Below are 11,610 nucleotides of genomic sequence, written 5' to 3'. Positions count from 1 at the left end.
GCATATTCCAGCTGACAACATCTGGCTGAGTCACAAACCAGAGGGTTTGGGTGCTGGGCCCTATCTTTCCCTCTCACTCAGACCTTGCTGCAGAGCTGAGCGAACCCAAAGCCCATGGACACAAACCCTCAACAACAGTTGATATAAGTGTCCAGGCCTTGAAATACTTCACATAAATTGGACAAAAATATCCTTATCGCGCTGCTCCTTTCTCACACACGCCTCCCGTCCCTCACTGCGTGTCCGTCCATCACTCTCGCTCCCAAAACACGCTCTGCCCTGCCTTCGCACGGCGCTGCAGAATGCAGAGCTCAGCGCGAGCACACGCTCTGTTTGGGTTTGGGCCCGGGGCGCGTCCTGCGCTGCTTCCTCGCCCACTCGCTGTGACGTCGTTGGCAGCGAGGTGCAGACACATTCCTGGCGCGTCTGGCAGCAGTCGAAGGTCGCTCACCTGTCTGCCGGTTGGCCTCGTGCACCCGCGTTTCCTCGTTGGCAGATTTGTGGCAGAAGGGTCACGGCTCCTCCTGATGTCTGCTTCCAGACAGCAGGGGAAGGGGTGAACGAGTGCACAGGGGAAGAGAAGTGACTGGAAGGAATGCCTCGCTGAAAGAAACTAATTATATTTATTCAAATCCTGAACTTACTGTAAGCACAGCCCCGATGTGCTTCTGCTTCTATGCTTTTTATAAACCGAAGCAAATGAATCAACGTCAACCCAGGGATTCACAAACTCTGGATTGTGATCCCTCCACCTCAAAAACAAAATGAGTCACATAAGAGCAAAAACTAATGATTCTCACATCCAAACTTCTTCATGTTGCTACAAGAGAGGAAACGGGTCACATTCCTACTTAATATGAGGGGGACTAGACAGACAGAACAAGCTTCACACTGCAGCAGTATTGCTCCCAGAAGCATCACTTGTTTATAGCAACACGCCTTAAAGCTGAGCTACTCGGCCGTCGTAGCAGAAAAATGCCGCTGTTTCATCTCGGTGTGGAGAGGTGGTGTCGGAGCGGCCTGGCAGGAGTCCAGACTCAGCCTGTGTGCTTTTAAGCAAGGCTCGTCTGAGCAGCTGGAGCAAAACGCAGCGACGTTTCTTCATCTGCTTCACGTTGAACTAAAGCTCTGTGTGAATGCGTATTCAGCGTTTCCTCAGGTCAGGTGGATGGAGCCGTTTACGTGGTGGGAACTGGCCTTGAGGCAAAGACACAACAGGGAGCCACAGTTGCGCTCTCTCGCTCTCTCTCTCTCTCTGCCTCGCTCTCTCGCCCATTGTCCCCGCGCTGACTGGCCATTCCCAGCCGTGATGGAGATGTCCGGCCGAGGGCTGCGCCGTGTGGGAACCTGCTTGATGAATGACCGCTTGGCGTGCTCGCACAGATGCCCGCCTCGCTGCCGTATACTTTCTGCATATGTGCGTGCGTGTCGCCGTAGTAAAGGCCAACGCATGCATGTGCGTGAATATGAATGTGTGCGTGCTTGTATGAACACAATGCCTCGCTTGTGCTGCTATAGAATGGAGTTATGGCCTTTGTCCTGTCAGCATTCTTGCGGTGCTATTGGCCCCAGTGTGCATGGCAACTCCTGCAGGCACAGGGACAATAAGTCCTCCCCCTTCCTCCCCCGCCTCCGCCTCCGTCCCCAGCCACAGCCTGGGAGTCACAATGGTGCCAGCACCCTGAGACAGACGCCCCCACACTGCTAAGTGTGTCACACATCTACCAGCACCCTGAGGTCCAGGATAAGGTTTCACCGGTCCGATAAGGACCCGGTCCTCGCGCTGCGTCTACTGTTACTGAAAAATGTTTTAGAAAGAAGATAACAGCATCGCATGGACCACGGTCTTATTGTGACACAACATGGAATAATGAATGCACAAAACTTTATGGAACTCGGGACGAATGCCTGAAAGATGCCAAGGAGCAGGTTCCCGTTACAACAAACGAGCCGCTCAGCCTTTTCATGGTTGCTCCCAAATAGTGAGCTTTCCAGCGTACGTACGAATAAATACATGAAGCTTATCATGCAGGTTCCAGCAGGAAAACACCTGCCAGCCAGCGTATTCCGACATCACGCGAGGCCCCTTCTGTCTATTATTATTATTCAACAAATCCACATGTTAAACAGTGGAACCTGCAGCACATTGTCTCCAGCATCACCGCTGTGTAACACACACCACAGTTCATTCCTAAACTGAGTACAAGTCTATACAACTCAGGCTCAGGTTCAACCTATTTGGATAAAATGAGACTTCAAAGTTATGTTAAAGGCGCCGTGACTTATTTCAGAGCCTGCTGTCAATCAAAAAAAAAGAAGATTCTTTAAATTTTCTTCAGTTTCTTAAAGGGTAAAATATTAATTCCTGTAGCCTTAGCTGCCAGAGTTAGACGGGTTTAAATAGCAACACTGTTACAGAGATGAATGTGTGCATAGCCAGCGACAGGCAGGAAAGGCCGCCTGGTCAGAGAACGCGTGTGTGAATCATGGGTCCAGCCGTGATTCACTCAGACAGGAAACCTGAGTGAGAGTGCTTCACCTAAAAACATCCCGCGCTTTGGTTTCACTTAATCACGCACGAAGGCGCACACACATGCAGACCTGCATCAGGAATGTCTTGTAGCTGAGGAGCCTCAGAGCAAGCCAGAACAGGGAGGGCGATGTTGACATAGCACAGTGATTGAGACGCTACTGCTGATCATTATACAGCCACGCAAACAAGGGCCTGATGTCATCGAGCCATCACATGTCGACGGGCCGGGCCGGTCTTTATAACACTCGCACACGCTGTCACGCAACCGTCAGCCTGAAGACCCGCTGAAGACCTGTAGACGTGCTTGTATACAGGCTGTAAAGCATCTCCCCCGGCTTCACCAGCACCTGTGCTTTCACCCGCCACAGAGCCGTCAGCGTATCCAGCTGCGTTAACGCCACCATGAAGCAACCGGAACCGCTTCCTTTCACCGGCGCTGCCACCAGCGCCCCTTCGAGGTCCAGGCCATAAAGGCTGCTCTGTAATTATGCTGGTCTTGGTTGACGTGTGAAGATATCATAATGATTTCTTTGAAGGTAACTGTAGGTTAAGTTTATGACACGTGGGTTTAGATGGAAAGGAAACATGGTTAGACTGTTTATTATTATTTTAAATGCCCTAGAACTAATGATGTGAGCCATGTTTTAATTCAATCATCTCTTTATATATTATTCGTCCTCAATACAATACAACCAATAAAAAAATCAATGTGAAATTAATGTCAAAATTGAGAAAAGACACAAAACGGCCAAAAGCGAAGGAAACCAAAGTGTCCACATCAACCACAAAATGCACGATGAGCACCAGACATAAGTAATAACTAAAACAAAGTAGAGTCTCTTCCAGTGTGAGGGTTTAACTCCTAAAGGAGGTGTTACACAGCCTTGCACCTTAATATGTGAGCACACCAGACCTTGGCTGGTTGCTTTCTCCACACAGACACCTACCAGACAGACAGATGCAGGTACTTTCTGTTTTTTACCTTTATCCACCTGTGGCTGGTGTAGAGCAGGTTGATGATGATGGAGAAATAAACAGGCTGTAAAATCCAAACACTGAGCTAAACCAAAACCCCTGGGGGGAAACAATACACTAAGAAATAGTGAAAGTGTTGAACAACTCAGCTTTGAGTATTAAGTTAGTGAACAAACATAAGTCCCCAGAAGTACAGTAACAAAAAAAGGGTGTTTATAAGCAGGAGGGAATGCAGATGAAAAGGCGGCATGTGTGGACACGACGGCGGTGAAGGCCTGGGGACATAGAGAGCGAAAAACATTAGCGGTGATTCACAGGCATCGCATGGCACATCAACACATACCTCTTTCCCTGAGTCACTCACAGAGCGCCTTAATCTCTCCCCCACAGCTCTGGTGCAGGGACAGACGCACCTATTGCCACACTCGGCCCCTGCTCCTCGGGGGCCTAGGAGGGTGTGCATGGATCACTTCCCCATGAATCAGTACATAACACGGAGCCTTCACGTGCAGCCGGTGTGTGTGTTGAGATGAAAAGTCCTCCTCCATGGAAGACTACTCCCTCCCACCTTTGGGCTTACAGATGTTACCTGATGTGAAATTACTCCAATATTTACATAAAGATTCCTGTTCATAATTCTGACTCACGTTAGTTTCATTGGCTGCTGCTGATGCGGTTTTTCGTGTTTTTTTATATTTTACACAACATTATATGGTGTTTAGTCTGACAGGATCTACCGGCACAGGAGTGCCACTAGCCCACATTGACCAGCATGAGGTGCGACACCTGCATCACACACCAACACACAAAACTTTTAAATACCCAGTTCCTGAACCTCAGCGACACAAGGCAAAAACACACATACAACAACAAACAAGAAACAAAGGCAACTGAGAATATCTGGCATAGTACAACTAGAGATTGACTCTACAAGTATTTGGTTTCATGGATTCAAAGATCATAAAATGTGGTCTGCTCCCTCAATATACAACCTCGGACAAAAACAAATAATAGCCAATAAGTGCATCTCTAAAAAACAGTATGTAGTTTTTCTACTTGTCTAAAAGTAAATTATAGGCACTTACCTGGGGACAGCATCCGATGAGTAATAGTGGAAAATCTTTTGGAAACTTGCATCTATAATTTGAGTAGTGCAGAACGTTGACTCCTTTTATTATAAAATGTATTCATATTAATATTTAGGACGTAGTAAACAAATATTAAGTGTTAAGTACATGAATAACTGGTAATACACGGTGCAGTCATTAGAACGTCACGACTCTGCCCCCTAGTCGTTTAATACAGTAGTGCACGTACTTCATCACTTTGTCCAGTTCCTCCTCTATTTCTTACTTATTTTGACCTTCAACTAAAGTGCTTTTGTCTTCTGCTACTTTGTGTTTATTGTCCATCAGAGTCACATTTCCCGTGCAGAATATACGAGTATATTCTGGAGAAGAAGACAGGAGGAGGAGGAGAATATACGTACTGTTATAGTAGTACAACTGTTATTTTAGTATTTTACTTCTGTCCTGTGCAGTAAGAAACTGGAGATAAATGACTTGATTGTCACAAAATTTGTATAACTTATTTATTCGGGTTAACACACTAAGTATCCTCTAACTACTGCATAATACTATATATACACAATATTATAGCTGTTGCACGTCTCTTACAAAAAATCAGGGCTAAACTACAGCAAACTTCAAGGTTGTGAAACTGTATTAATTAATAAACAGAACTGCAACAACAGGGTGAAAAAAACAACCTATTATCGCTGAACTTTGACATGAGACACCCCCCATCAACAACAATAATATAAACAACAACAACGTCACGTAGCGAGGACGCGCTCGAGCTAAGACCACGCGACAGGGACTGACAAGATGGCGATCATTTCACAAACGGAGGAGTTACTGCCGTGAAGGAGAGGCTCGGTACGCTCTTTTCTGTCACCACGCGCCGGTAACGGTGTAGCCGATCATACGCTGCATCTGGTTAAAACACCTCCAGCTGGTCGACCTTAAAAGCCGAGTCCGCCGCCGGCGGCCGAGCTCCGGCTAGCGCCTCAACTTGTTGGGATCATTACAGTTAGCCTGGCAGGTTAGCGCGAGTTAGCATGCTAGGCTAATGTTAGCATCAAGAATAAGGCTCAGGCTTTTGAATAAATAAACGATTAGCGAAGATAGAATACGCGCTGCCCTCTCGCGTGATATGTTCGCGTTTTAATTGACTTTAACTGTGAGCTGTTAGCTTCATACAGATATTCGTGTTGTCTTTTTGTTTGAAGTCGGTATTTTATAACGTTGGCTGCATCCCAGTTAGCCGGCTACTTAACCTTAGCTCTGCATCATACCTGAACCGGTTACACCAACCTTATTGCACGTCTTGTTGCCCGGTGAGCCGGAATCTCTTCGTGCGCTCCTTTTGTGCTTCCAGCCGCTTCGGATCATGCATCACAAGGACAAACCGGTCAAAGCGCGCTAACCTGCTGCTAAAACTTTGCTGGCAGAAACTGTTTGCTGTTTCAGACCTCGACTTGATGCATGGCAACCCTGAAGCTCTGGTGATGGTTAATCTATGAGGTTGGTCACGTCCATCTGTACTGACTGGGGTGACAGGATGGTCATCGCTTGTCTGATACGAGCTAAAGGTTTTGCTGAACTACTTTAATGCTCCAACATTTTATAAACAGCTACATGTGAAGCTGGAAGTCAATAAGGTCTGTCCTGGATTTATTTTATGTCACACTGGCTGCAGACGTTCATGACAGCACAATGTGATGGGCCTTCACTGAGTACACACGCCAACCCCTTAAATAAAACTGCTAAACACACTTGCCCTTTAAATTTTTAGGGGATACTTCTTTAATTTAAAGTAAAGAAAGAAACACCTTTTCTCCAACACTTTTTGTGTCTGAGTGAAAATCGCTGGTAGCTTTTAACATGGTCTATCCTGTTATTTCAGTGGTTGTGTGTAGTGATGTCCACATAACAGTCCTTTGATATCAGATTAGAAGCAGATCATTTTATTGTGTGGAATTCCAGGAAACAGAATGTCCCAAATGTGTTTTCATCACTAATTCGTATTCCCTTCACTAATCAGACCGGCTCTGTTTTCTCTAGACACCATCATGCCCTGGGAGGGGACCATGGTGATATGAAGCCAGTGTAAAACATTGACACACACAGACTCAAACACTGACGGTCAGTTACTGACTGACGCAGCCAGGCAGGCAGGTGTGTGTAATGGACAGGTGTAAGCATGTGGGGCGGCTGCGGCTGGCCCCAGACCACTCCATCCTCAACCCCCAGAAGTGGCACTGTGTCGATTGCAACACCACGGAGTCCATCTGGGCCTGTCTCGGCTGCGCTCATGTGGCATGCGGGCGCTACATCGAGGAACATGCTCTCCAGCACTTCCAGCAGCAGCGCCACCCGCTGGCTATGGAGGTTAACGAACTCTATGTGTTTTGTTACTTATGTGATGACTATGTTCTGAACGATAACGCCACTGGAGACCTCAAACTGCTACGAAGTACACTCAGCGCCATCCAGAGCCAGTGCTATGAGGTCACCACCCGCAGTGGGCGCACGCTCCGCTCAGCCAGCGCTGCCCCTGATGCTCTCATGCCATCCGGGGCCCGCGAGCTGCAGCTGCGGGACGAAGACAGGATGTTTACTGCTCTTTGGCACCGCCGCAGGTCGCTTATGGGACGCGTCTTTCGCTTCTGGTTTGGACTCACCGAATGTGGGAAGAAGACGGCAGAAGTAGAGAGGAAGAGGGAGGAGGAGGAGGAACAGAGGAAGGAGGCGAAGGAAAGGAGGCGAGCTCTGAAAAGGCAGCTGCAGGAGGAGCTGGACAACGCTCCTATCAGAAAAAGTCGCCGCTTACGTCGGAAGAGCCGGAGAGTTGCAGATGCAGCAGTCACAACACCACGGCGAAGTACGCGTGGCAAGAAAAAGACAGTTCCCCCGACTGCCACCCGCAGAACACGGACTCAGCGCCCGGCCACTCCCACTCCCACCCCCAAGAAAGCTGCACGATCGAAAAGGTTCCAGCCGCCCTCTAAGCCCCGGGGCCGTTTGTCTGTGTCTGAATCGAGGCTCAAAAAGCGCCCAGCGTCCCCTTGCCCCGTCCAAACTGCTGTGTGTCGCAAGCAGACTGCCAAACAAGGTGGCTCGCCTTTGAAACGGCGACCCACTGTCACTCCTGGAGTGACCGGACTGAGGAATTTAGGCAACACCTGTTACATGAACTCCATTCTGCAGGTGCTGAGCCACCTGCATGTTTTCAGGGAGTGTTTTCTGCGCCTGGATCTGACCCAGGCACTGGAGCTGCTGGCATCTGCTGTCCACGGCCAGCTGGCAGGGAAGGCCTCGTCTGACCCTCCCCTGTCTCAGAGGAAGGGCCTTCAGGCCAGCTCTGGCTCTGGGACAGGGCTAAGTGGCGGGGCCTCGCGTGCCTGCAGCATGGAGCTCATACAACCCAAAGAGCCCAGCTCCAAGCACATCTCCCTCTGCCACGAGCTGCACACCTTGTTCCAGGTTATGTGGTCTGGCAAGTGGGCGCTGGTGTCGCCTTTTGCAATGCTCCACTCGGTGTGGCAGCTGATCCCGGCATTCAGGGGCTACGCCCAGCAGGATGCCCAGGAGTTCCTGTGTGAACTGCTGGACAAGGTGCAGCACGAGCTGGAGAGCACCGGCAAGCACACGACGACTGCTGGAGTCCCACAGACACAGAAACGACTGATCAAGCAGGTGCTCAGTGTGGTCAACACCATCTTTCACGGCCAGCTGCTCAGTCAGGTTTGGGACACACACACCTACCTACCTACCTACCTCTGTAACTGCTTCCCCTGACTCATTGTCTCTCATTTAAATTTCTGTTTACTGTTTACAACTAAAGGTTTATGATTCAGAGGAACCTCACATTCCTTCATTTGCCTGTGTTCAGGTGACGTGCCTGGCGTGCGACCACCGCTCCAACACCGTGGAGCCGTTCTGGGATCTGTCTCTGGAGTTCCCTGAGCGCTACCACAGTAACAGCAGGGAGTCAGCTGCACAGGCTTCGTGCCACTTGACAGAAATGCTGGCCAAGTTTACAGAGACCGAAGCACTGGAGGGAAACATCTACGCCTGTGACCAGTGTAATCGTGAGTCATGTGACAGAACATATTACAGCAGACTCTGTTCCTTGTTTCAGTTTTTATTATAAACATGTGTAGACTTTTTTTAAAGCAGCAACAGAACTTGTGTATCAGTTTTAATATAACTTTTTGGCTGTGAGAACTAAGCAGTAACTCTCCTATCGTGCAGCTGCCCGGCGTCGGACCACCTCCAAACCGGTCACCCTCACAGAAGCACAAAAACAGCTGAAGGTCCACAAACTGCCTCAAGTCCTTCGCCTTCACCTTAAGCGCTTTAGGTAAGAAAACCTTAGATCGAAGTTCACTGCCCGGGTTTGTAAGTTAAATCCAAATAGAAGAAGGGTCAACAAATGCATGATCGACGAGGCTTGTGATTGGTCCCCAGGTGGTCCGGGCGGCACCACAGAGAGAAGATCGGAGTCCACGTCAGCTTCGACCAGCTTCTCAACATGGAGTCCTACTGCTGCCGGGATCCCTCGCCCAAAGCTGAGCCCAGCAGCCCGAGCTCTCCAGGCTCACCGCGGCCCAAGCACTTCCTCTACGAACTCTCCGCTGTGGTAATGCATCATGGGAAAGGCTTCGGCTCCGGCCACTACACTGCTTATTGCTACAACACAGAAGGAGGTGGGTTTAGATGCATCACTGTCAGCCTGCTGCAGTTCTGTTCTTACACACACGGCTAAATAAAACTCATGACATGAAGTATAATGGCTTCATACGAATCCCCTGTCCTCCCCTGCAGGCTTCTGGGTTCACTGTAATGACTCTAAGCTGAATGTGTGTTCAGTGGAGGAGGTCTGCCGCGCTCAGGCCTACATCCTCTTCTACACACAACGAGTAACTCAGGACAAAGACCGGCCGCTATAGGACCACACGCTCATGAACTCCTGCCCCTCCTGTTCTGCTGCAGCCTGACCACTCGGTGAGAAGAGATCAGGCAACCTGTCGCTCTTTCTCACCCCTCTTTTTATTGGGGCATTGATGTCTTGGTGTGAGTGTTTTTAGTCTATTTTTCTAAAGAAGAAGAGAGCAAGGACTCCTTTTTAAACCCTGGTTCTACTTTGTGGACTGCTTGTACTGTACATGGTGTTCATATGTAGGTATTTTTAAAATATGGTGGCATTTGTGATTTGTGTACTTTTTTGTATTTTTTATTCTAAAGAAGAGCGTATCAGCCAAGACGAGTCTCGGTAGCAGCCAAAACACCCAGGCTGGGCATGACCGTGCCTGCGCCGTGTTCTCCACACGTGGTACAGGTGCGTGCACGGGGTGTCCGCCTGGGTCTGCTGGCTTGTTGATTGTAAGTGCTGTTTGTTGAAATCAGCTGTTTCTCAGTCACTTTAGATAGTCGACACAGAACTGGATGTAAGGTTGTAAAATGTCCCTTCACTCATTAGAAATGGCCTCTCTTAGAGAGAGACAGGCAAACGGTTTGGCAGATGTCAACAACGCGACTGTTTTCAACTGATCTCCTGCCAGAAATGCACTAATTTCTACATTAGGTAGTCAACAGTGTTTTGACTCTGTTCGTAGGTTAAGATTCGTACAAGAGCGGAGCAAAAAGTGTTCCACTCTGAAGTGCCCTGGGTCTGTCAGGAAAACTGAAAGACTTCAAGCCAAAGTTTTGGGGGATATGTTTTGAACCTGCTAAAATTTCCAAAAGTCTTTTTCCTCTCTCTTACGACAGACTTAGAGGGAAAACGTTTCCAAAGAGATACCTTTGGCTAAATGCTGCCACCTCTCTGCTCCAGAATGTAATGATCTTCAGAGTATGAACCAACCTGGACCCCAACTGAGAGAAAAGTGCCCTTTGATAATATATTTTTATAGTTCATATCAGTGCATTGCTGTAGTCCCACACAAACCAGCATTTAGATTCTGAATGTATTCTTAAAAGGCCATTGACTGTTTTCTATGTCCAGCCTTTGATTGTTCAACACTGCCAGCAGTTCTGCCTTCACTGATCACCAGTAAGTATGTGTGAGTGTTCATTTACCATGGGCAGTAAATTTCGAAAAGCTTTTACTTGACAGACAGTGAAATCTCCATACTGGAGAAAGTTGTATTGTGATCTCCTGAATCACGATGTCTTGATTCATCCATCAGAGGAATTCAAAGCATGCTTTGTGACACATTGTTAGTTTTTGGATTACTACTTCATGGATGTGTGTAAAGTTATGGAAGTTATACTATGCAAATTTTTACCTCAACGTTTAAAAAAAAATACCTCAATAAATGAGAACTTTTTTTCATTTTTTTTATAAACGCTCTCTCCTGGTTATTCTGTAGTTTACATGTGTTAAAGTTCAAGCCTACAGGATGTCCCTGATCAGGTTTCAGTTGGCTTATACAGCTGACTGAACACATGTGATCAACATAATCAGTGGGAGTTGGAAGACATGGAAATCCAGCCAGTGGCCTGAGTTTGTAACCTTTGGCCAAACATGTGTTTGGAGCAATGAGTGGATTCACACTAGGCTCATGGATGCTTGAGTTGGATGAACTCACCTGATGGGGATGTGGCCAACATCAAAGCTTTCCACAAGAGCAATCTATGTCTTTGTGGACCATGCTTTGCCCTGTGCTGCCGAATGTCTTAATCCTGCAGGATTGAAGTAACCCATCATTACATACATAAAATCTGGATTTTTAAAGCTGCTTACTTTTGTATTGTATTAGAGAGAATAGGCAAAGAACGAGTCTTCAGTAACTCACCTTTTTTGTTGTTTCTTCAAAGTCTTACCAGCGTGTATTCTATACTGACTCGACTTGTCTATAGAGTAGCTGCCATCTCCATCACAGATGCACAAAACATTCAAGAGGACTATAAAACCTGAAGGTCCATTTATCAACTATAGCTCTGATGAAATTATCATAAAATCTTGGAGAAAAAAAAACACTAATGCATAGATCTTTATTAACTAATAATTTATACATTAGGCCCAAATCCTAA

General features: G+C 47.6%; 1 protein-coding gene across 3 annotated transcripts; it reads left to right on the top strand.

Moving 5' to 3' along the window:
- The first annotated feature begins 5,313 nt into the window (after positions 1–5,313).
- On the top strand, positions 5,314–10,916 carry usp44 (ubiquitin specific peptidase 44). 3 transcript variants are annotated; one of them, XR_005898050.2, is made up of 7 exons: positions 5,468–6,093; positions 6,634–8,316; positions 8,465–8,663; positions 8,827–8,935; positions 9,043–9,281; positions 9,400–9,579; positions 9,820–10,916. XR_005898050.2 is itself a non-coding variant. In XM_029162539.3 (6 exons), the coding sequence occupies exons 2-6, from the start codon at positions 6,757–6,759 to the stop codon at positions 9,522–9,524; spliced, it is 2,232 nt and encodes a 743-aa protein (XP_029018372.1). In that variant the 5' UTR covers positions 5,314–5,445; positions 6,634–6,756; the 3' UTR covers positions 9,525–10,916. The 3 variants fall into 3 exon arrangements, 2 of the variants coding, with proteins under 2 accessions (XP_029018372.1, XP_029018373.1); XM_029162539.3 differs by lacking the exon at positions 5,468–6,093 and adding an exon at positions 5,314–5,445 and having other exon boundaries at positions 9,400–10,916; XM_029162540.3 differs by having other exon boundaries at positions 5,469–6,093; positions 9,400–10,916.
- The last annotated feature ends 694 nt before the right edge of the window (positions 10,917–11,610 follow it).

This window comes from Betta splendens, chromosome 9 (assembly GCF_900634795.4).
Source record: "Betta splendens chromosome 9, fBetSpl5.4, whole genome shotgun sequence".
NCBI lineage: Eukaryota > Metazoa > Chordata > Actinopteri > Anabantiformes > Osphronemidae > Betta > Betta splendens.
The sequence above is the reverse complement of the archived record's forward strand: the minus strand, read 5'-3'. Positions and strand labels throughout refer to the sequence as shown.